General features: G+C 38.7%; 1 protein-coding gene across 6 annotated transcripts in view; it reads left to right on the forward strand.

Annotated features, from left to right (window-relative positions):
• The window catches only part of SNTG1 (syntrophin gamma 1), a 478,642-nt gene that overhangs the window by 284,139 nt on the left and 168,890 nt on the right, over positions 1–25,613 (forward strand). For all 6 annotated transcript variants that reach the window (XM_082433011.1, XM_082433012.1, XM_082433013.1 and 3 more), the window contains one exon: positions 15,722–15,778. In XM_082433011.1, coding sequence (XP_082289137.1) covers positions 15,722–15,778 — 57 coding nt within the window. The remainder of the gene's footprint in view (positions 1–15,721; positions 15,779–25,613) is intronic.

The raw sequence follows: 25,613 nt of genomic DNA on the forward strand, positions 1-25,613 counted from the left end.
ATATTTTACGGTAATCTGTGATCAGTGATTTTGGATGTTACTATTGTCATTGTTTTGTGGCACCATGAGTTGTGCCCATGCAAGACTGTGAGTTTAATTGGTAAATGCTGTGTGTTCTGACTGCTCCACTGGCAAGCTGTTGCCCCATCTCTCTCCCTCTCCTCCAGACTTCCTGTTCCTGACACGCAACAATGTTTGAATTAGGCCAAATAATAACCCTACAACGGTCTCTAAGTGTTGGGATTTTAAGGTTCCCATCTTTACTATTTATTTATTTGTTTGTTGGTTTATTTTACCTTTTTTTAAGCTAAGCCTTCAGCTCTCTTGAAGCCAAACCAATACTTGAAAGGGATGTGCTGCTGGGCTGGAGATTGTGTGATGGTTTACTGTGTACTTCGTCACACAGAAATTTTCTTGAGGTTGGCGGGTGACCTAGCGTCAGTCTAACCTGTTCTGACCCATTATTCTAGCAGAGGAGTCTTATCCTAACACAGGAGGCTTTGGTGGCAAGCGTTCTCACAGCTCTTAAAATTCTTGACTCGTACCCACCAATTTTTGTGGCTTTTTTTTGGCTTCTAAGATCCCCATTAGCAATAGCCTTTATCTGCACAAAACAAGACAAACAAGCTCATGCACCTTAACACACCACCAGCAATTCCCAGCAGTGAACCATCAGAGCCCAGTAAGTGGGGACTGGGGAGGGGACCTGGAGAAAGGGGTTCCAGACGACTGGGAAACGCAGGCTGAACCCAGGGCCGGGGGCTGGGGTTCTGGATGGCGCCCTCTGCCTGCTCAAGCTGGCCTGCTGAGCCCTGGACGGGAAGGCAGATCAGACACCGAGTTCGGAGCCGAGAGCTCTCAGAAACGTGGTGAAGACAGTGAGCGCGAAGGCACCTCCGGGACCGCGTCTGTGCTCGTCATCGTCCCCAAAGCCTTCAGAGCCTCCTCTGCTCCTGCGCGGGCACCAAACCTGATAAACAGCGAAAACCAGCGGAGTACATTTAAAGAGCTGATGGGCTTTATTCGAAAGTTCATGAATTGGGTGGCACCCCATCTGGCAAATAGAAAGGCGCTCCACTGAGCTGCAGAAGGGGAAAGGTTTTTAAAGGTGGAATGGGGGAAGAGAAAGGAAGTTATTAACAAAGAATGCTTTGTTTCAGGGAAGGCCGCCCTCCTAAGGGGACTTTTAGGGGTCTATGGGGCAGGATTACTCCCCAGCCCTGAGCAGGGAATTCCAGGTTGAGTGGTTAAACCATGCGATAGTCCTGGGAGAGACTGAAACTGCACTTAGGTTAAGGGTTAAGTGTCTGGTGACGTGGGCTTAGCACAAGGGACTCCATTTGGGCCTGTTGTCCCCTTTGCAATAGGTGACGTTAAATTGAATTTGATAGAACAATTTTATCATAAAGCAGGAAGTTTTAAAGTTTATCATTGATTGTGCAATGACATTGAAGACATCACCTTAACAGTGTTGTCATGTATGATTTCAGAAGAAAACTACAGCAAGTGTCATACAGGCAGCTCCCTGGATTCCCTAGACATCTGTAGTGGCTTAGCAGGTAGATTTAATTTGTAGCTTGTTAACAGACTTATTTCGGAGTGTTTTGTTGGGGTGAAGAATGCTGAATTTGAGCTTCCACCACACTTCTCACTAACATCCTGTGGAGTCACACCGGGTCCTAAATCAACAGGCTCCTGCTAGCTAAAGAAAATGGACATTCTGCGGACTGTTAACTATTCTTTTGTCACAGACCATTTAAATTATCCTGAATCATGGTTCTGGATGTCAAGGCTGATTAAATTGTTCCCACGGGGTTGCCCTTTCTTTCTTTTAGTTAATAAAAGAGTAGTGGTCAATTTCTTTTTTCCTTCCTTTCTTTCTTTCTCTTCCTTTCTTTCCTTCCCTTCCTTCCTTCCTTCCTTCTTTCTTTCTCCTTTTTTTTTTTTGGAAAAGATATATTACATATATATATTACATATATATATACACATATGCTACATATATCAGAATGATACAGAGCAATTGTCCATCAGGTAGAAATGTGAAAGCTTCAGTTACTATAAGAGGAAGAAATCACCTTCCCTTGTGCTCAGAAATTGAATGTTCGGTCCCTGTCAGTCTCCCGAGTGACCCGCCCCCTAAGTCACAGGAAGCTGTGTCTGTCCCCGGGATATTATCTCTTTCAATGCTGCCCTGAAGGAACATCAAATTTAGCCAAGGCTCGATTTAAATGTTGGCAAAATATTTTTAGAAGGCCAATGAGACTAAAATCAATATGAGATGGCCGCATATTTCATCACAGAGACACCAGTTTCAAAGGTGTTGCCAGTAAAAGCTAAGAAAATCTTGGAGATTAAAGTCTAAATATGGCAGAACTACCAGGTATATAGCGTCAATATAATCAGTAGAGTTCTAATGAGCGTCCTTAGGATTTAGAATCAACAAAGTTAAGCAACTTCCTTTAGTTTTCCTTGTGGGAGAAAACATGCAGTTAGTAATCCCACATGTGAAGCCATAATTTCCTGAAGGCAACGTTAAGAGAAGCTAATATCTGCCTTTTGCGGTAAGAGTCAGTGTTCACTCACATGTGATGGGATGGAATGGGACGGGATGGGATGCAGAGAAGTCGGGGGTGAGGTTCATTATCTGTGGAAAATTTGATCAGGAGAGAGATTGCAGCTACAGTAGGCTGTGTGCTCACTGGGGTGGATTCTCACCAGGTCATCTAAGATGGATGGCGTGTGTATCCTCAGATTTTTTTTCGCTTTTTTTCCCATCAAAGAGCCATTTAATACAGAAATCAGAATCTGTGAACACACACACACACGCACACACGCACAACATACACATTATATGTATTTTTCAAATTTAAAAAAGAAATCTCAATGCCAACAAGTACCTATCAGAACATGCAATAAAATTTGATCTATTCTAAGTAAATATATTTGATTTTTCCCCAATCAGTTTTAGAGGTAAAAGGGGTCATTAGTAAGTAAAATTAAAACAGAAGCTATCGGCTTAATCCTGATGTTTTTTACATTTGATTTTATATTTATGAATGAAGCAATGAAGGGTATTTTATGTGTCTGCTTCTCCTTTTAACCTGTTCTGTTTTGGAGACAGCCATTCCAAAAATGCTGCTAATAAGATTAGGAAAGGAGAGGGTATGGATACTTCTAAAAATTAAAAAAAAAAAAAAAGTTATAGGTAGGTCACTGTGGTCTAGCTCGCTGTGATTTTATAAAAGAAGGATGAACGAAGGATGATCTTGAACCTAGGGTGCTTTCTCTGTTGTTGTCAGAGAAGTTGCTAACTTCACAAGACAGTGCTGGAACCCTTCTCGCCTGTTCCTCGTGTGGTGTTTGTTTTTTCCAACAGTCAACAGTCCCCACTGGGGCCGCTGATGCTCCTAGATTTCCCAGGGCTTAAGCTGCAGTAGATGAGGAGGTCCTGGAAGGAAGACTAGTTCCAGTAAAGATGTTGTCTCCAGACCCCTGGTGTTGGCCACATGGGGATGGTCCCTCAGTGGCAGCAGTTGTGATAGGTCACCGGCAACAGCAGTGGTGCCCTGGCAACAACGAGGTCATGATGCTGGCAGCCCCTGGGATGGTGACACACAGACCAGATGCAGTAGACAGTCTGGTGTCATTAGTTGAAGAATCTTCCAAATGAAAAAGAAAATGAATGATGATATTTACCCCAAGAACAATAATGGTAAAGAAATGGGAGAAGTGCACTTTATAAACTGAGCTAATTTTTCTCACGAGATCGTCGTTAGGTATACAATGTATATAAAGGATATTAAGGACATTATGCTTAACATACTTTGTAAAATGCAAATTTTTAAAGGCGTTTATCTATCCTGCACCGTAAGTTTTAATTTACCCTCAAAACAACTTTAACAAAAGATTTGCTTCTTACGTATAAAGCAAATTTATTGACAAGTCTTAAATTCTTTCATTTTTAGAACAAAAATATCATTTCTTTATTATATTACTTTTGAAGTTTATTGCCCCTGAGTCTTTGTAAGAAACATCCAATTGTATGCCTGAATATATTATAATGATTACATGTACAATTACTGAAATAAAAGTATGTAAGAATAGTAACACTTTTCTTGAAATAGTGAATGAAATGCTTGAATAGACAGAATAACAAGTCATCACCATAATACATACTGAGTTAGTCTTCTAATTTATAAATCCTATTATGGTTGTCATACATTGGACATACACATAATAGATTTTGCCACCTTAATAACCATGGCTTCTCAATCCAGATTGCTAATTTATTTGGTTTGAAATGTAGTTTATCTGCCAACTTGGATCAGCCTACAGTCACCAATCTGGGTGTGTCCCTTATTAATAGTAAATTTTTAAATCCCTATTATTTTATGTTTAGCATTTTCAAATAACTCATGCAATAAAATCATTTTTCCTTTATTAATCTTAATACTTACAACTTATATGCACAGAGGAGGTCTTCTGGATTGTTGCTCACTCTTTGGTAACCTCTCTACTATGGAATTATCCAAGAAAGGAATGCATTCTCGTAGGAAAGGTGATGTGCGTTGTCACAGGTGAGGATTAAGGACTGACGTACACGAGACAAGCCCCGCCTGCCAAGTGACGGTGCATCCACGTCAACAGATAGAGCACGGGTGTTGACATTAGATCAGCTCTAGGCCAGATTGTTCCACTTACATATTTATAGAAATGAATTTTTATAACATATAATTTGAACTCACAGAACAAGAAGGATATGGTCACCCATGTGCCCATCACCAGTTTAAGAAGGAAAATGTTACCCTTCACTCTGAAGCCTCCCCTGCCCTCACTGATGCCCTTTCTTCTTTCCATAAAAAAAAACTGTTTTGCATTTTGTGTTTCTAATCTTCTTAGTTTTAAGTTGGTTTACTACATATAAATAATATAACTCTTTCCCTAAGCTCGCTCTATCTATCATGTATCTATCTATCTATCTCACATTGTGTGTGTGTTTGTGTGTATGTATATGTATAGAATATTATCTATCTATTTATCTATCTGCCTATGTTCAATATATGTATGTAGATAATTGGTAGATAGATATTTAAAATGTTTTGTTTGGTGGTTTTTCTTTCTTTATCTTGTAAGAAGATTGACATTTTGCTTTATTTTATTATACATTGTTCCCCCAACTGTCAGGTTGAGGTAGTTTTGGAAAGTCTACCATCTGTCTACTTACGCTTTCTTCGTAGGGAACCTGACCCTTCTTTCAAGAGCATTGGATATTCAGGAATCCCCACCTGTGGTGACCTGCAGTTTCACTGTGATGCAACTGTGAAGATTTATTTTTATTTACTTGGCACGGGAGTCAGGAATTCTTGAATATGAGGATTTATGCATTTCTTCAATTCAGAGCAGTCATCAATCATTTAAGAAACTTCTGCTTATCTCCCTGTCTCTGTTCTTCCGTCCGGTCCTGACCTGTAGGCGGGCGTTACGTCAGACCCTGAGTCTTCACTCTCTTCTGTTGTTCACACTCTGTGCCTGATGGTCTGGCCTTGGAGGCTAGATGGTAACTCCCTCTGCTTTCCTTTCAGTTCAGGAACTCTCTCTCTGGTTAGATTTAGTCTGTTGCTTAAACTATGTGTTGAAGTTCTGATTCTGGAAACTTTTTTTGCTTCTAGAAGTTCTAGTCTGTCCCATTTTATATTTGATGCATAATATTTGATATCACTATCATACGTTTGATATCTCCTCCTGTTCTATTCGTCATTCTAAAACTACTACTTACATGGTGCGTCTGGAATTCTAGGATCTGCAGTCTCTACAGAACCTAATCTGCCACTTGTTCCTTGTTTGTCTGTTTGCTGTTCTCCTGACTCACTCGTTGTGCTCTGCGAATTTTCACCCTGAGTTCACGTCCTTTGGTGCTCTGTGGGAATTTCTTGGGTTTGGCCCTACAATGTGTTACAAAGACAGAATTTTTATTTTCATTTGCTTTTTCAAGGTGCCTGAGGATACTGGCGACCCAGGTATTCTTTAAACTACAGTCTCCACTGGGGATTCGAGACCACACAGGTAGACTGAATCTCATCTCAAACCCACATGTAGACCAATTCATGTTTACAAATTCTCAGGAGAATTAGCTTTTAAATCTTTCATCCAGAGCCAAATTCAAAATGGGCAAATAGCGGTGGAAATGTTCCTTCTTGCACACACCACGAGCCACTGCTCCCCTCTCTGGTCCTTCCAGCCCTAGGCCCGTGGTGGATGCCATCAGGTCACAGTTTGGGTGGAACCTTCTTACCTATCAGGACACAATTAGTCTTCCTTTCTGACAACTGTGCAATTTTTTTCTTCTTATTGCCCTGGTTACACTTTGACATTATTTTTTGTTTGTGTGCCTTATTTTATTCATCATTTTGTTGTGTGTTATGCTAGAGAAAGAATTCAGTATATCTGGCTCAAAAGAGTGTCAGAACCAAGGTTAGTTGTGTGTGTGTGTGTGTGTTACGGTGGAAAATCTATTGGCTCTAAAATCAGACAGACCCGGCTTGTCATCTCAGCCTGGCCATTTGCTAGCTTTGTGACCCTGTGTGAGTTAACTTCCTTCTCTGAATCTCGGTTCCTGTGAGTGAGAAGGAGAGAACATCTAATTTACAGAATTGGCTGTGACAGCGTTGAATGTGACCGTGTTACCGTAGAAGATTGTAGAAGGGAAAAATAAAGCCTGGGTCCCTTCTTCCCGCTTTCTGCTTTCTGACCATTTCTAACTTGTATTCCTCTCAGTTCTGTAACCCCACGTGAGGTCATAGTTGTTTCCTAAAATAACTGATGGACCACTGATCTGGATATCTGTCCCTTTCTCTAATTCACTTTGCCTCTAATGATTATCCTGGATGAGCAATTTAAACTGGATAAGTAATCTTTCTGTATAATATTAGAAAACAAGACTTCTCACCTCAAAAGAATCATTCTGTGAGTCAGTCCTTTTTAGATGCAAAGGAGTTTCATTATTATTGCTTCAAACCAAAGTGCTCTTAAAATGGTATTAGTGAAAAGGAGCTTAAGGATATTCTAAAGTTTATAGGTTTATGAAGGTTATATTGCTTCATATAAATTATTTTAATTAAATTTGTGATACTTCAATGAAATTAAACGTGGATTGATAGACTAAAATTTGCATTGTTCTGGAAATGAAGACTCATACAAACTAGGTGAAATGAAATAGATAATAAAGTGAAAAGAAGGCCTATATTATTTATGTAAATACTATCCTACATGTTTAACATAATAGATTAAATAGTGAAAGTTTTGGTCAAAACTGTCATTTTTGGGCTTCCCTGGTGGCGCAGTGGTTGAGAATCTGCCTGCCAATGCAGGGGACACAGATCCGAGCCCTGGTCTGGGAAGATCCCACATGCCGCGGAGCAGCTAAGCCCGTGAGCCACAACTACCGAGCCTGCGCGTCTGGAGCCTGTGCCCCGCAACAAGAGAGGCTGCGACAGTGAGAGGCCCGCGCACCGCGATGAAGAGTGGCCCCTGCTCGCCACAACTAGAGAAAGCCCTCGCACAGAAACGAAGACCCAACACAGCCATTAATAAATAAATAAATAAATAAATAAATTAAAAAAAAAAAACTGTCATTTTTGTCATTGGTATATTTATTATTTTTCTCCCTTGGAACTGACTTCATCAGTTGTTTTGTACCACAGATAGAGAAATCTGCTGTTTAGAAATACGTTGTCTCCTCCACCCTGCCCTGGAGAAGTGCCGGAGGAGGCCTCGTGGAAAGTCGGGATTTACTGCAGCACGTTGATGATGAGACCGCGGCGGAGGCCTCTCAGGGAGCAGTGGCCAGACAGCCCTGCACTTCCCACCCAGGCTCCTGTCAGCGGAGGCCTGGAGCAGCTGGAACTTTCCCACGTAGACCAGCAGTAACAAGGAAATTCTCACCTCGAATAAGAAAACACAATCAACAGATGCCAACCTTGAAATGTCACAGATGTTACAATTATCTAACAAGGATTGGGAAGTAGCTGTCATAAAATGGTTTCATGTCTGTTACAAACAGGATTGAAACAAATGAGAAAATAGAAAGTCTCAGCAAAAAGCAACTGGAAATTGTAGAACTGAAAACTCAACTGAAATAAAAACTCAGTGGATGGGCTCAAGAGCAGCATGGAGAGGACAGAGGAAAGAACCAATTAACTAGAAGACAGAACAATAAAAATTACCCTTTCTGAACTAAAGAGAAAAATTGGTCTGAAAAAAATAAGGCACCCATGAGACTATAATGAAAGATCCAACGTTTATATCATCAGAGTCCCAGGAAAAGAGAAAGAGGTCAGAGCTCAAACAGTGCTTGAAGAAATAATGCCTGAAAACTCCCCAAAATTTGCAACTGACATAAACCTAAAGAAGTGGGGCAGATCTCAAAAGGATAAACCCAAGAAACCTGTGTTAAGACACATCATAGTCAAATCCTGAGAACTAAAGACAAAGAAAAAACTTAAAAGCAGCAAGAAACAATAATACTTTAGGAATAGGGGAAAAAACATTCAAATGATAGTAGAGTTTTCCCTAGAAACAATGGAAACTGGAAAGAAGTGGCACGGTATTTTTCAACTGCCGAAGAGAAAGAACTATTAACCCAGATTTCTATATATGCCAAAAATATCTTTCAAGGATCAATTGGAAACTTATGACTCATTAATAAAATGGGCAATAAAAAATGAGGAAAGGATTTGAATAGATGTTTTTATTACAAAGAAGATGTATAATTGGCCAATAAGGAAATGAAGAAATGCTCAACATCATTAGCCATCAAGGAAATGTATATCAAGACCACAATGAGGTACACTTTATATCCACTAGGATGTTTATAATCGAAAGGACAGATAAGAACAGGTGGTCCTGAAGATGTGGAGAAGCTGGGATCCTCGGACAATGCTGGTGAGAACGTAGAATGTCCAGCTTCACTGGTACAGCCTGGCAGTCCCAGTTTTCACTCCTTGGTATATGCTCGGGAAAAATGAGCACGCGTGTCCACACAGAAACTTGTCCACAGATGTTCATAGCAGCATGATTCGTAATAGCCAAATCCTATAAACACCCTAAATGTGGAGGGAGGGATAAATAAAGTGTGGTATACCCATACAGTGGAATGTTATCTGACAATTTAAGAAACGAAGTATTGATACATGCTACAACATGGATGAACCTTAAAAACATCATAGTTAGAAGACAGACACAAAGGACTACATACTGTATAATTTCATTTATGTGAAATGTCCATAATAGGCAAATCCATAGAGATAGAACATAGATTAAATGCCTAAGGTTAGAATGGGGGGGAGTCAGGAGTGAGGGGTTCTAGGTACATTTTGGAATATTGAATACAAATGTTCTGAAATTGATTGTGATGACGGATGCGTAACTGTGAATCTACTGAAAGCATCTAAATTGTACACTTTAAGTGGCTGGTGTTAAGGTATAGGAATTATAGCCCTGAAGAGCCATTTTCAAAAAGACAGACAATAACCTTTGTAGATTCACTTATCTATGAGTATTTCTATATGTTAACCACCTCTATCTATATTAAGCTAAACATGGGTTCATACTGATACCTCCCCGCTGTCTTCCTTGCCCATGGACTGTTCTAGCCGTCCCCCTGCTTGTGTCTGTAAATTCCCACCCCACACTGAGAAGCTGGTCTCCCCCACCCCCAGGTGCTTGTTTAATTTCAGTGTGCATGCATAGCAGTGTCAGGATTGTCACTACACCCTCGCGTGGGACAGCTTCATCAAGGAGGGTCTCAGCCCGTATCCTGTGTCTCTCAGACGCCGCTCGTTTCCAAAGTCGCTCAGGCAGCGCGTTTTCCCACCCGCCTCGGTAAGGGGCTGATGCACACCTGTAATGTAGTTAGATTACTTGTCACAGTTTGCTTTGGGCCCCCTAGCTTCCTAATGTGCATACGTGAAGGTGGACTGCTTTTTCTCTGAAGTTCTATGGGGTTTGACAAATGCACAGTGTCATGTGTCCATTATTGCTGTATCATGAAGAATGGTCTCCTCGCCCTATAAATCCCTGTGCCTCATCCATTCAGCCTCTTCCCTCTGCCCGAACTCCTGGCAACCACTAGTCATTTCACTGTCCTTTAGTTTTGCCTTTTCAGAACGTCTTACAGATGGGATCAGAGTATATATCCTTTTCAGACTGGCTTCTTTTGCTTAGTGATATCCATTTGAGTTTTCTCCATGTCTTTTTGGACCTGGATAGCTCATTTCTATTTATTTGTTTGTTTATTTATTTGTTGTTCGTTCTATGAATAAACAGCATCTTGGTCACTTCAGTTTTTGGCAGTTATGAATAAAGCTGCTATGAACATTTGCGTGCAGCTTTTGCGTAAACATAAATTTTAAAATTAGTTGAGTAAATACCCAGGAGTGCAATTCCTGCACTGTGTTAGCTTTGTAAGAGACCCCCGAACTCTCTTTTGAATTCCCACCAGCAAGGAATGAGAATTCTTAGTGATGAGAATCCTCCCCAGCATCTGATACTGTCAACGTTTTTGGTTTTAGCCATTTTAAAAGGTGTGTAATATTATCTCATCTTTTAACCTGCAATCCTCTAATAAATTTTGTTGAGCACTTTTTCTAGAGCTTTCTTGCTAGCTGTATATTCTTTGTTGAGGTGTTTGCTCAAATATTTTGGCATTTTTTAAATTAGGCTGGTTGTTTTCTTGCTGAGTGTTGAGTTCTTTGCATATTTTGGAAACAAGTCCCTATCAGATAGATATTTTGCAAATATTTTCTTCCAATCTGTGACTTTTTTCATCCTCCTAACAGTATCTTCTGCAAAGCAGAAGTTTTCAATTTTAATATTTCCTAACATCAAATCTTTTCTTTTATGGACCATGCTTTTGGTGTTCCTTTTAAAAGCTCATTGCCAAACCCAAAGTCATACAGGTTTTCTCCTAGAATTTTTATATAAGATTGTGATTATGTTTAGGTCTGTGATTCAGTCTGTGTTAACTTTTGTGAAAGGATAACATTCATGTTTGGATTCCTTTCTTTCTTATTTTTTTGGGGGGTGGTTATTGAAAGACTATCCTTTTCTCCATTGAATTGCCTTTGTTCCTTTGTCAAGGTAAGTTGACTCTGTTTTTTTTCTTGGTTCTGTTTTTGGGCTTGCTTGTTCTGTTCTGATGATCTATATGTTTAGTCTTCAAAAAAAATTGCACTGTCTTGATTCCTGTAGCTTTATAGCAAGTCTTGAATCAGGGACCCCATGTCCTCTGGTTTGGTCCTTCTGCTTCAACTTCATGTTGCCTGTTATGGGCTCTCTCCATATAAATCTGAGAGGCAGCCTCTTGATACCCACAAACAGCTTGGTGGGATGTTTATTGGGATTGTATTGATTCCATAGATCAAGTTAGGAGGAATCGATATCTTGAAAATATTGAGTCTTCTAATCCATGAATATAAGATATCTCTCCTTGTTTATCTTGATCATCTTTGATTTCTTTCCTCAGAGTTTTATAGTTTTCCACATAGAAAACATTACGTGTTAGATTTATACCAAAGTATTCCCTTTTTAATGGGCTACTGTAAATGGTACTGTGATTTTAATTTCAAGTTCCAATTTTCATGGCTGATGTACAGGAAAGCAGTTGACTTTTGTATATTAACTGTGTCTCCTGCGACCTTGCTGTAATTGCGTGTTAGTTCCATGAGATTTTTGTTGGTTCTTTGGGATTTTCTACATAGACAAAGAACAAAGGCAGTTTCCTTTCTCCCTCTCTAGCCCGCAGGCCTTTCATCCCCCATCGCTGCTCTGCCGCGCTGTAACTATAACCTCAAGCACAAGCTGAAGGTCGGTGGTGCCAGGCGGGGTCGTGCTTGCCTCATTCCCAGTCTCAGAGGAAGAGCGTTGTTTCTGACGACGCCTTCCCTTTCTGCTCCCTATTTTTCAGTATCTTTGCTTCTTTCATCTTATTTCTCCATCTTGTCTTGGGCTTGTGTGATGGAAAAGGTGGTGGGAATCAGAGACACTTTCATTTCAATCATGATTTGGATCTTGCCCAAGTGACTGTAACTCATTTGCATTTTAGTTTTTTCACTCTTAATTGGGAAAATATTGCCTATGCAGGTGGGATGTTGTGATGATTACGTGTTTGAAATGAAAATGTTTGGGAAAAAAACTCTTTATTCATTTAGCAGATGATTATCTAACTTAGATTTAGGCCCGATGCTAAATTCTAAGGATACAACTGTGAACAAGACATAGGTGCAGAACTCAGAAAACTAGTGGGAAGAAACAGTCAAGGTCACGGTGTATTTTAATAAACAATCACGAGTGCTATGAGACCTGTAAGGGCACGTAGTATTTATTTATTTATTTATTTATTTATTTATTTATTTATTTTATTTATTTTTAATAAATCTTTATTGGAGTATAATTGCTTCACAATACTGTGTTAGTTTCTATTGCACAACAAAGCGAATCAGCTATACGTATATATATATCCCCATATCCCCTCCCTCTTGCGTCTCCCTCCCACCCTCCCTATCTCCCCTCTAGGTGGTCACAAAGCACATAGCTGGTCTCCCTGTGCTATGCGGCCACTTGCCACCAGCCGACTATTTTACGTTCGGTAGTGTATATATGTCCGTGCTACTCTCACTTCAACCCAGCTTCCCCCTCTCACCCCGTGTCCTCAAGTCCATTCTCTGTAACTACATCTTTATTCCTGCCCTGAAACTAGGTTCGTCAGTACCGTTTTTTTTTTAGACTCCATATATATGTGTTAGCACACGGTATTTGTTTTTCTCTTTCTGACTTACTTCACTCTGTATGACAGACTCTAGGTCCATCCACCTCACTACAAATAACTCAATTTTGTTTCGTTTTATGGCTGAGTAATATTCCACTGGATATATAAGGGCACATAGTATTTAGATTTTTGGTAATTAGAAGCTACCGTTTTATTCTTATTCCTTTTTGAGGTTTAGTTACTCTTCCTGAATTGTCGAAAAGAGCTCATGACTTTTCCTCTCTCCTTTCCTATGCATCTTCTTGGTTCCCAGCACGCAGAATCAGTACAGTTCTTCACTGCAATCTCTAGTTTCTGCCTTATTCTCACCACTCCCTCCTCTTTTTCACTGCGTATCTCAAAAATGTCCATTCCTGGGATATATAAGAGCAATGTGTTCTGTTTGGTGACATGTGTATGTTGGTTCCCATGTAGTTCAGACAGTAAACACAGAGAGTATGTCAAATATAATATTCCAGAGGGCAGGGGTGATAATAATTATGTTTTTATATAATGCAAGTTAAGCACTTCAACATGTTGTCCGTAACATGAATGAATTTAGGTGTGTGGCACAACTTCATACAGGCCGATACTACTCTTGGGCTCCATCCTTTCATTTTGTAAGGAATGGGAAGAATAAATGAAGGCTTGTCGTATATATGAGTGTGTGGGAGCACGTCTCAACTGTGTGTTTTAAGAAATAAAATAACCAATTATACTTGGTTTCCCAAAGGATGGTGCCTTGTTGCTAGGCAACGTCGTTATGAAACTCACACTGTGTTAACTAAATACAGCTTCCGAGCAGCTTCCAGACACCCTCTGATTTATGAGGTGAGCAGCTGAAACAATTCATTAACATCCCTTTCCTTCCTCTGATTTGTGGGGCAGGAGGGAGACCCCAATGTGGGCAGGTGGGGAGGGGCTGGAGGGCACAGCTGACACGACCTACAGACAACCAGGAGGGTGTCAGCAGGTACCACCTGGACAGTGGTGTGCCTTTTCATGCCTCCGGCTACCTGCAGGTACCAATTGAAAATTTTGGCTTTAAAACACGAAGTAATTCGACCTGCCCGTCTCTCCCCACTTCCTTACGAGTCAGCTAATGAAGAAGTAGCGTCTAGAGGTGGTGTCTGCATTTGCAAGAGCGTGCGTGTGTACCCGTGTGTTTAAAAACCATTAAAATAAGTGCTGCTTCTGAGCTTTTCCACAGGTTCTGCTGACTCTTTAGTCAAACTCTTCTCTGCATCAGCAATTTTGTATCCAATTTGGAACATGTGCTAAATATTCTCCACCAAAGATTGGAAGGCAGTCTTATACAGAATGAATAAAGGCACCGCATAGACCTTTAATAACCTGCACGCTCGCCCTTCCTTCAGAGAAAAGCAGGGCTTCAGCACACACTCTGCTGTTCCGGAGAGTTTACTCACCAAATTGCCCTTGTGGCTAATGAGTGCTACGGAAGATGTTCTAGAAACTTTAGGTGATACCATTTGCTATTAAAAATGCATTTGCTTTGACAGGTTGAAATCTTTATTTTGAGACAGTTGATGTGGGTTTTCTGAGCTAACTGTACCCTTGGTTTTGATGCTATTTTAAGGAATCAAGTATTTATTCCTTACAGAAAAGAATTAAGAAAATAGCTGTGCCATCTAAGAACTTTAGTTTAATTTGATAGGCAGTGGGAAAGCAGCTTGCCTGTCTGTTTGGTAAGACTGAAGACGACCATTTAATCAACTTATCCCTCTGAGTCTCCCAGTATTTGAGCTCCTCTGTGATATAGCTATTGGAATATGATATGGATAAATATTAATTAGATATCTAAATGTGCGGAGTAACTTTTCTTTCTTCAGAAAGAAATCTATATAAAGATATATAAGAAATAATTTTATTAAATGTATTTTTCCATTGTACTTAAAATGATAAAATTTGTTTAGAATGTATTTTTTAAACTACCACAGGTGGAATACCTCAGGTGTCTATTAAGTAGGGGAGTAGATAATGTAGCCAAATAAACTGAGCCTTTGTGGAGACACAGGGACCAGAAAACAAATATCTATTCCAGGTACCAGGGGAGAAAGGTGGAGTCTAAACCTTTCTAGGTAGGGGAAGGTTCAAGAAGGTAAGAAGGTTATAAATAAATGGAGAAGGTTATAAATAAAAGCTCTCAACCCTTCAGCATGCCAGGAGATATGCATTATGTAGAGATGATCACCATAAAACAGTAGTATTGACTTTTTTATTGGAAACTAAAGGATTTGTCCAAATGTGGCTCTTTGCGATTTTTAAGTTTCATATGCTAGTGGTTGAATGATTGGTTCCATTGTGGAAGGCAAAAGAGGACTGCTTTTGAAAACTGATAATTTTATTATAATTATCAGTTAACTGTAAAATGCATTCTTCTTTCAGACAAGCAATCATTGTGAACCCGGTTTATTTAAAGTTCCAACCCCAGACGTACACATGGACCATTTATGTGCTGAAACATGGCAGTCTCCCAGCCCGGCACTCAAGTCTCCGCAAACCACATGACCGGTAGTAATGGAGATATGACCTTGGTTGGCAAAGATAATATTTACCATGTGATGTTGAATTATTTTTCAACAACAAGAATACATAATGTGAGAATGAGAAGAGGTTTTAAAGTTCAGATTCCAAACTATGTCCAAAAAATCACTGAAAGAAGTTAACTTGAGAATTTAGCAGTTTAATAAACTGCAGTCCCTTTTATCTTGACAAATAAATTGTTAGCCTTCGATTTAAAAATTCCAAAATACTCCATTTATTGCACGGTTTGGGGCCTTTATGCTGTCACAAAATGTCCTTTTTTTGAAGAGCAAGCACAAAACCCAGCGGAGGAAAATGGTGTGTAGGTATAGTAGCAGGCAACACTAACCACTGTTAAAATCTGTCTTTCAGGAAAGAACGGTGACCATTAGAAGACAAACTGTAGGAGGATTTGGATTAAGCATAAAGGTAGCCCGTCTCTCCTGTCTATCCTTACAAAGTCAGTGCTGTAACCCCCGCGTTTCTGTGAACTTTAACTCTTTGCAGATTGATAAGTAGACGAGAATGGCTATAGCAAACTCCTCAGTATTTGGACTGAGATGAAATTAAGCAAGCTCTCAAAATCTTGACCACCTTTCGATTAAGAGATTTTAGAAAAGTATTTGGGAAATTTACCTTACCTGGAATTGAATAGAACTCATTAATTTTCTTTATCTGGTTTCATCTAAAATATCAAATATGGTCTTTCGTTGTGCCTATCTTTTAACCAGCCAGAGCGGGAAATACTGGTCTGTCAATGAAAGGAGCCGAACACGTCTTAGGTTCATATAAGGTCTGATAGTAAGTTAAGCATTAGTTCTGTTCTAGTCATCTTTTTCTTTTGTACAGTTTTCTTTTTTTATTTAAGAAATCAGTAAAATCTCATGTTCCAATGCCAAGTATATAGGATAGATTTAAAGTTTTAGCATCTCAATTCTTTTAAAAACGGACCATATCTGTTCTTTTCTAGTTATTATTACATTTCAAAGGGCTTTTCTTTCTGTATGTCACTGACTGTTAAAGATGTACCACACCTGCAATGTATCATCAATGAAACAAAATATCAATTTTAAAAAAGGACAGAAAGTTATATAAATATTGAAAAAATTAACTCAGTGATTTTAAATACCCTTTAGAAACCTACATCTCTGCAGAGGTCAATGAAATTTAACTTTATCTTGGTTGTTGGGTTAGGCATTTTGCCTGTATAGGGTGAAATCATACATCTCAGGTGTACATTTCATGAAATTTTAACACAGCTTGAGGTACATGCGCTTGGAAAGTGGAACTCTAAATTTGGTGACTATCATCTCTAGTTGACATTATGGAAATGATTCAGAAAACTGACCAATGTAGAGTAGCATGGTCTTCGTCAAGTGATGAGAGTATTACTATATAAAATGTTAGTTTTAAGGTTTATTTTTTACCTTCACTCTATCTGTCATCAACTAAGGCCAAGGAGATATGTAGGACAAATTATCGGATGTGGAAATGATGTTGTGGGAATAAACCAAGAAACAAGTTTTCTTGTTTTTGTTTTTTTCCATATTTATTGAGATTGCCATGAAAGATTTAAAGGTACCACTGAAGATTGTAAATGTCCATGAAGAGAGGACAGGAGCTGAGTGTGAATAAAACCCATTCACGAGAGCTGCTTTCATTTGACATAAGCACTGACTCTATTTCTGGGAGTGGAGCTGTATGAATTTTGTGTAGGATGGAAATGTTCTTTTCTTTCTGTTCTATTTCCATTTAGAGTGAAACTCAATAATACAATGTTACTTATTTTTACTGAAATACCACATTTTAACCTAGACAGTTTTTAAACATTAAGAATTTTGCCAAATAAATCATTTCTGTTTAATATTTACATTATTTCAACCCAAACAAAACTCTTATACATGTAATAAATAGAGTTATTTTTTAAATCAAATAAGTGTATATTTTCCATTCAAAATACTGGCCACAGAAGTAATATTTGAATTGTGATGGGTGCCATATATTAAGAGGTTTGACAAAAAACAAAATTATTTTATGATTCTTATGACACACAAACCAACCAGAAATAAAAACATCAGTATTTTTATTTAGAATATTATCCATTCAGCCTGAAGACTTTCCTTTTAGGGTTTTCCATCTTAGGTTTCTCACTACTTACCTCTGACCTTTGCTTTCCTATTTTTAAACTATCTTTCATTCCGTTAACGTATTTCAACATGTGGTTATTTGTTTATCATTCATTTATTTATTTTAAATAGCAATATTTTATACAAATCCTTTTCCCCTTTACCCTGTCATATGTAAATTGGATAAACTGTGTTTATCCATTTGCACTATTTTCTTTAGATCTGAGAATTAAAATATACATAAGCAACAGTTTAAGAAAGTGTTCTAGCCTAAATGCAAAATTCATATTTTGATGCTGACCATTTATTTATCTATCGATTTAGCAAATCTAGTGACTGGCCTTGGGGTGCAATGAGGTGGGATCTAGAGGCATGGCCTGCACACGTGTCCACTTGGTCCCGCCTGTGTCTCTAAGTCACAGTGCCTCCCCAGCCCCGTCCATCCCCAGCCCCGTCCATGCCCCCAGCCCCGTCCATGACCTCAGAAAAGAACAGAGAGGAACTCGGCCCTCCCTGCTGACCTGACCCTTGGCCATGAGCGGCTTCTGGGGTTTGTGCAGGGTACTCGCTCCTTTCTCAGTCTTCCAGGAATCCTTCCCTTTTACACCATCTTTAGTCTCGTGCTGCTTTTTAGAGCCATTCCCATATCTGCTGTAACTTTGGATCTTTTCTGACAATTGTTTGGGATGCTTCGCGGCTGTTACCATTACTCAGTCTTCCTTGATTCAAACATCCCTCAGAAATCACAAACTTGGGTGTTTTCCCCCTTGTATTAGTTTTTGTTCTTGTTTGCGTCTCATTAAAATGCCAAGCTCTTCTAATTACATTTTTAGATTTCAAAAAAAAACATTCTCCAAAAGCTAGACAAAAGACTCACTAAACTTTCCACTTATGATCACCTATTTTTCTGTGTCCTCAGACTGAAGCTGCTGCTAGAAGCTCTCAGGCTCCTGCGCCCACCTGGTTTACATCCTCAGCTTCCCTGCAGGAATGCCCTCTTCACCTTGATCTGCACGTGGCCTCTGGCTCTGCTCTAGGTGCACCAGTATTCCTATTGCATTTTCTGGTCCGCTTGTCTGAACCATGCAGATACTTACCATTTCTAAATATAAATTAATGGTCTCCACACTACACCCCCAGTAATCACCAAAGTTTCTCATCAGGGAATCTAATAGTCCTGCATTTTTGCCCCATTCTTCTTGTAAGAATTACCATATAATCACCTTAAAGTAAGCTGCCATCTTGACTTCATGAGACTTTAATTTTTCTTCTATATCTCTTAAAATGCAATACCATCCATTTGCATATTATTAAATCATACCTCCGGCCATTGTCATTAGAAGAATTACCTTTTAGAGAAAGAGTGTTTTGAATATTATTACTAGAAAGATGTTTTATGGAGTATTTTTCAAAAGACTCAGCTCTTCTTACCTAAACAATAAGTTATCGATGTCCATCAGGGAAATGTTTGTGATCAAAGGTGATTTCTATCTGGAATCTTTAACTTTGCAGCAATCAAAGTGAAATTATAAGTATTATTACCATTAAAATCTTATCATTTATAAACAATAATTGCTAATATTTATTAACTGCTCTTGAAGTGCCAGATTCTGAGCTAAATACTTTATATTGTTTCCTTCGGCCTTTAGTATCCAGAAAGTAGATAACTGTTGTTAGACCTCTACAGACAATGAGATTAAGTATTAAGAGGTTAAGTAATTTACCTGTTTGTTGTAACTGGCAGAGCTGGGCCTCAACCCCCATCAAAGCTGATGACATAGTCCTTATTCCCAATAAATATGCTCTATAGCTGTAAAACCTGCACTAAATTATCTCTACGCTCTCTATTTGGAAACATAAATAATGTTTCCTCTCTAAGTTATTCACATTCTGGTTTATTTAAAACTGAAATAAATGGATTGAAATGTCCAGCATCAAGCAAACAGTTTCTTAATATCAAGGGTTGGGTATTAATTATATCATATTTACCAAATGAACATATACATCTTCATAGTAGTTGTCATAAATGTCTGTATTTTCATTTATTAGTGATTTCAGGGCAAAAGTCTTTAAATATCAAGTGTTGCTACAAGCACAGGCACATTTGCATTCATTTCCTCATTCTGCCCTGTTCTCACTATTTGAGTCTGATTCTTCTGTTTCCCACAAAGGTATGTACAGAGTACATACCTTTGCACCACAGAAATAGGAGGGTAATAAGTAGGTAATAAAGCTTAGCTGGAAGAGTGTGCATTAGTTCCAAGAATCAGGTAAAACCACTGATGAATTATCATTTGAAGGATGATTTTTTTAACTTAAATAGCTTATTGAGATGTCATTCACATACCATACAATCTACCCATTTAGAGTGTACAATTCAATGATTTTTATTATATTCACAGATGTGTGCACCCATCACGAGTCAGTGTTAGAACATTTTCATCCACTGAGGAGAAACCCCATACCGTCAGCATCCCCCTTCTATCCCCCATCCCCCGGCTCAGGTCTGAGCAAGCAGCAGTCTACTTTCTGCCTCTATAGAATTCCCTATTTTGGATTTCCATATGAAGGCAATCATAACTTACGTGGGAAAGCCATTAATTTTGCCAGAGCTAGACTAAGGGATGTTGGCAGATAAGCATGGCGTTCAAATGTATTAGGGTATTTGTCCGTGTTCTTTCAGATGATAGTCCTCTAGGTGCCTCTCCCACACCTGTTGACTGGGCTCTAAACCTTAATTACTGTCTCTTATTATCTGTTTGTAAGTATTTTCCATTCTCTAAATGGATATGTAATGTTGGGGTCTGTGTATCCTTTTCTTTCCAAAGCCCAGAATATGATTGACTGATTGATTATAATGAAAATATTGAATTGAAAGGATTTATTTGGCAAGATTCCCATCATTATAAAAACATTCTGGGTTTGATTTAGTGGAATTTCAGAGTTGTACTGGCAAAATCACTGTATAGAGTCGTGCACAAAATGCTTTAGATGGGACTTTATATCCTTGTTCCTATCTAGCTATAAAATTAATTGTGCTTTGTGTAAAGGCTATCTCAAAACTGAAAGGTGTGTGTTTTAATATTCTCTGGGATGCACTCTAGAACGTCACCTCACTTTTTCTAATCTCATTTTACCCTGCATCAACAGAGCTCAAGTAATTCATTTATTCTCTAAACCATGGCCTCAAGCCATACACCCTGGCGGGCCTCAGGACAGGTCAGGGGGAAGATGGTAAAGGAAACCTGCCCTGACCTCAGGCCCTTTACATTCTAGAGGGAAAGCAGACATTGACCAGAGTGTCATGTAGAGAAACGTAAACCCCAGCCATGATCCAGTGCTATAGAAGTAATCACTGCAGGTAAGGAGAAACTGAGGAAGGAGCCCTTTGGCTGAACTCCTGGATGTGGCTAGAGTTTATACCAGGTTCAAAGTAAAGGTAAACAGCTCTCCAGGCAGAGGGGACCGTATATGTAGATGTCCTTTAGCTCAGAATGACGAGGGTCCAGGATAAAGCTTCAGGGGATGCTGAGGACCCTGGCTTTTATTCCGCGTGTGACATGAAGCCTATGACCTATCTTAAGCAGGGTGAGTCACATTTGATTTCTCTCTGGAAAACTGTTAATATCCCCAATTAGGTTCAGAACTAAATCTAATTTACTTTAATAGAGCTGGACTGCTCTCACATTTTATTCAATAATTGAAGGCACTGTGACTTTACGTTAAAATTTTATCCCCTGCATTTTGTCTTAAAATTAGCTCTCTTAATCAATTAATGAAGTGATCTCCTTAAATTAGCTAAAAAATTCTCTCAGAGCTCCAAATGTCTGATTGAAGAAATAAAGTTAAAAAAAAAAAAAACACCTTTGGACTCAAACCATTCAAATTTCAGGAGAAATTTTACATATAAAAGGAAAATGTTGATAAAATAGGGGCTAGTTATATCTTATTATTAAAAGATATTTATAAGTCTCAGGTGTTGAAGGAAGAATGGGATTGCTGAGTTGACCCTCAGAAAATCGATATCTCTAGACCAACCCTGGGGAGAGGTTTCCCACTGTCCCACCATGGTAAGCTGCATTAAAAATCTGAGCACTGAGAAAAATCTTTAAATTCAGTAGTGCAAGGACAGAAAACTGTGAGAAGCAAAATCAGTTAAAGGAAAATGCTCTGATGACAACCACCAACCTAGAGTGACATAAACAGAGTTCTTCCCTGCCCCCAAATATCTGAACCATAATATCTGGATGAGTTTGTTTTCTCTTTTTATATCACGTAAACCTTCATCAGTGCTTGATTTATATTAGCTAACCAGCATCTTATACTAAGAAATGGAGATGTACTCTTAATTTTTTTTCCAGTTTCCAAGGATCTCTAGAAACTATCTGCAACCATGCACATTTGATTTCATTGTTCACCTTCTTAGTTTCTCCTTAAGATCATGATCCTTTCAATGTGCTGTTGGATTCTGTTTGCTAGTATTTTGTTGAGGATTTTTGCGTCTGTGTTCATCAGTGATATTGGCCTGTAGTTTTCTTTCTTTGTGACATCTTTGTCTGGTTTTGGTATCAAAGTGATGGTGGCCTCGTAGAATGAGTTTGGGAGTGTGCCTCCCTCTGCTATATTTTGGAAGAGTTTGAGAAGGATAGGTGTTAGCTATTCTCTAAATGTTTGATAGAATTCGCCTGTGAAGTCACCTGGTCCTGGGCTTTTGTTTGTTGGAAGATTTTTAATCACGGTCTCAATTTCAGTGCTTGTGATTGGTCTGTTTAAATTTTCTATTTCTGCCTGGTTCAGTCTCGGAAGGTTGTGCTTTTCTAAGAATTTGTCCATTTCTTCCAGGTTGTCCATTTTATTGGCATATAGTTGCTTGTAGTAATCTCTCATGATCCTTTGTATTTCTGCAGTGTCAGTTGTTACTTCTCCCTTTTCATTTCTAATTCTATTGATTTGAGTCTTCCTTTTTTTCTTGATGAGTCTGGCTAATAGTTTATCAATTTTGTTTATCTTCTCAAAGAACTAGCTTTTAGTTGTATTGATCTTTGCTATTGTTTCCTTCATTTCTTTTTCATTTATTTCAGATCTGATCTTTATGATTCCTTTCCTTCTGCTAACTTTGGGGGTTTTTGTTCTTCTTTCTCTGCTTGCTTTAGGTGTGAGGTTAGGTTGTTTATCTGAGATGTTTCTTGTTCCTTGAGGTAGGATTGTGTTACTATAAACTTCCCTCTTAGAACTGCTTTTTCTGCATCCCATAGGTTTTGGGTCATCGTGTTTTCATTGTCATTTGTTTCTAGGTATTTTTTGATTTCCTCTGATTTCTTCAGTGCTCTCTTGGTTACTTAGTAGTATATTGTTTAGCCTCCATGTGTTTGTATTTTTTACTGTAATTGATATCGGGTCTCATAGTGTTGTGGTTTGAAAATATACTTGATATGATTTCAATTGTCTTAAATTTACCAAGGCATGATTTGTGACCTGAGATATGATCTATCCTGGAGAATGTTCCATGAGGACTTGAGAAGAAAGTGTATTCTGTTTTTTTTTGGATAGAATGTCTTATAAATATCAGTTAAGTCCATCTTGTTTAATGTGTCATTTAAAGCTTGTGTTTCCTTATTTATTTTTAGTTTGGATGATCTGTCCATTGGTGAAAGTGGGGGGTTAAAGTTCCCTACTATGACTGTGTTACTGTCGATTTCCCCTTTTATGGCTGTTAGCATTTGCCTTATGTATTGAGGTGCTCCTATGTTGGGTGCATAAATATTTACAATTGTTATATCTTCTTCTTGGATTGATCCCTTGATCATTATGTAGTGTCCTTCTTTGTCTCTTGTAATAGTCTTTATTTTAAAGTCTATTTTGTCTGATATGAGAATTGCTACTCCAGCTTTCTTCTGATTTCCATTTGCATGGAATATCTTTTCACATCCCCTCACTTTCAGTCTGTATGTGTCCCTAGATCTGAAGTGGGTCTCTTGTAGACAACATATATATGGTTCTTGTTTTTGTATCCATTCAGCCAATCTATGTCTTTTGATGGGAGCATTTAATCAATTTACATTTAAGGTAACTATTGATATGTATGTTCCTATTACCATTTTCTTAATTGTTTTGGGTGTGTTATTGTAGGTCTTTTCTTTCTCTTGTGTTTCCTGCCTAGAGAAGTTCCTATAGCATTTGTTGTAAAGCTGGTTTGGTGGTGCTGAATTCTCTTAACTTTTGCTTGTCAGTAAAGGTTTTAATTTCTCCATCTAATCTGAATGAGATCCTTGCTGGGTAGAGTAATCTTGGTTGTAGGTTCTTCCCTTTCATCACTTTAAATATGTCTTGCCACTCCCTTCTGGCTTGCAGAGTTTCTGCTGAAAGATCAGCTGTTAACCTTATGTGGATTCCCTTGTATGTTATTTGTTGTTTTTCCCTTGCTGCTTTAATATTTTTTGTTTGTATTTAATTTTTGATAGTTTGATTAATATGTGTCTTGGTGTGTTTCTCCTTGGATTTATCCTGGATGGGACTCTCTGCACTTCCTGGACTTGACTATTTCCTTTCCCATATTAGGGAAGTTTTCAACTATAATCTCGTCAAATATTTTCTCAGTCCCTTTCTTTTTCTCTTCTTCTTCTGGGAACCCTATAATTCGAATGTTGGTGTATTTAATGTTGTCCCAGAGGTCTCTAAGACTGTCCTCAATTCTTTTCATTCTTTTTTCTTTATTCTTCTCTACAGTAGTTATTCCCACTATTTTATCTTCCAGGTCACTTATCTGTTTTTCTGCCTCAGTTATTCTGCTATTGATTCCTTCTAGAGAATTTTTAATTTCATTTATTGTGTTGTTCGTCATTGTTTGTTTGCTCTTTTGTTCTTCTAGGTCCCTGTTAAATGTTTTTTTGTATTTTCTCCATTCTATTTCCAAGGTTTTGGATCATCTTTACTATCATTATTCTGAATTCTTTTTCAGGTAGACTGCCTATTTCCTCTTCATTTGTTTGGTCTGGTGGGTGTTTACCTTGCTCTTTCATCTGCTGTGTGTTTCTTTGTCTTCTCATTTTGCTTAATTTACTGTGTTTGGGGTCTCCTTTTCACAGGCTGCAGGTTCATAGTTCCCTTTGTTTTTGGTGTCTGCCCCCAGTGGCTATGGTTGGTTCAGTGGGTTGTTTAGGCTCCTGGTGGAGGGGATTCATGCCTGTGTTCTGATGGATGAGGCTGGATCTTGTCTTTCTGGTGGGCAGGACCACATCCAGTGGTGTCTTTTGGGGTGTCTGTGGCCTTATGATGATTTTAGGCAGCCTCTCTGCTAATGGGTGGGGTTGTGTTCCGGTCTTGCTGGTTGTTTGGCATGGGGTGTCCAGCCCTGTAGCTTGCTGGTTGTTGAGTGGAGCTGGGTCTTAGCATTGGGATGGAGATCTCTGGGAGAGCTTTCGCCAGTTGATGTTACATGGAGCTGGGAGGTCTCTTGTGAACCAATGTCCTGAACTCGGCTCTCCCACCTCAGAGGCACAGGCCTGAGACCTGGCCGTAGCACAAAGACTCTGTCAGCAACATGGCTCAGAATAAAAGGGAGAAAAGAAGAAAGAGAGAAAGAGAGAGAGAGAGAGGGTGGGAGGGAGGAAGGAAGGAAGGAAGAGAGAGAAAGGAAAAAATAAAATAAAAAGAAATAAAGTTATTAAAATAAAAAAAATTTTGAATTATTAAAAATTAAAAAATTAAAAAGTAATAAAAGAAAGGAAGAAGAGAGCAACCAAACCAAAAAACAAATACACCAATGATAACAAGCACTAAAAACTATATTAAAAAAAAAAACAGACAGACAGAACCCTAGGACAAAGGTAAAAGCAAAGCTATACAGACAAAATCACACAAAGAAGCATACACACACACACTCACAAAAAGTGAAAACTGAAAAAAATATACATATATATATTAAAAAAAGGAAGAGAACAACCAAATCAATAAAGAAATCTACCAATGATAATAAGCTCTAAATACTAAACTAAGATAAACATAAAACCAGAAAAAATTAGACGCAGAAAGAAAACCCCAAGTCTACAGTTGATCCCAAAGTCCACCTCCTCAATTTGGGATGATTTGTTTTCTATTCAGGTATTCCACAGATGCAGGTACATCAAGTTGATTGTGCA

Source organism: Balaenoptera physalus, assembly GCF_965194825.1.
Source record: "Balaenoptera physalus genome assembly, chromosome: 17".
NCBI lineage: Eukaryota > Metazoa > Chordata > Mammalia > Artiodactyla > Balaenopteridae > Balaenoptera > Balaenoptera physalus.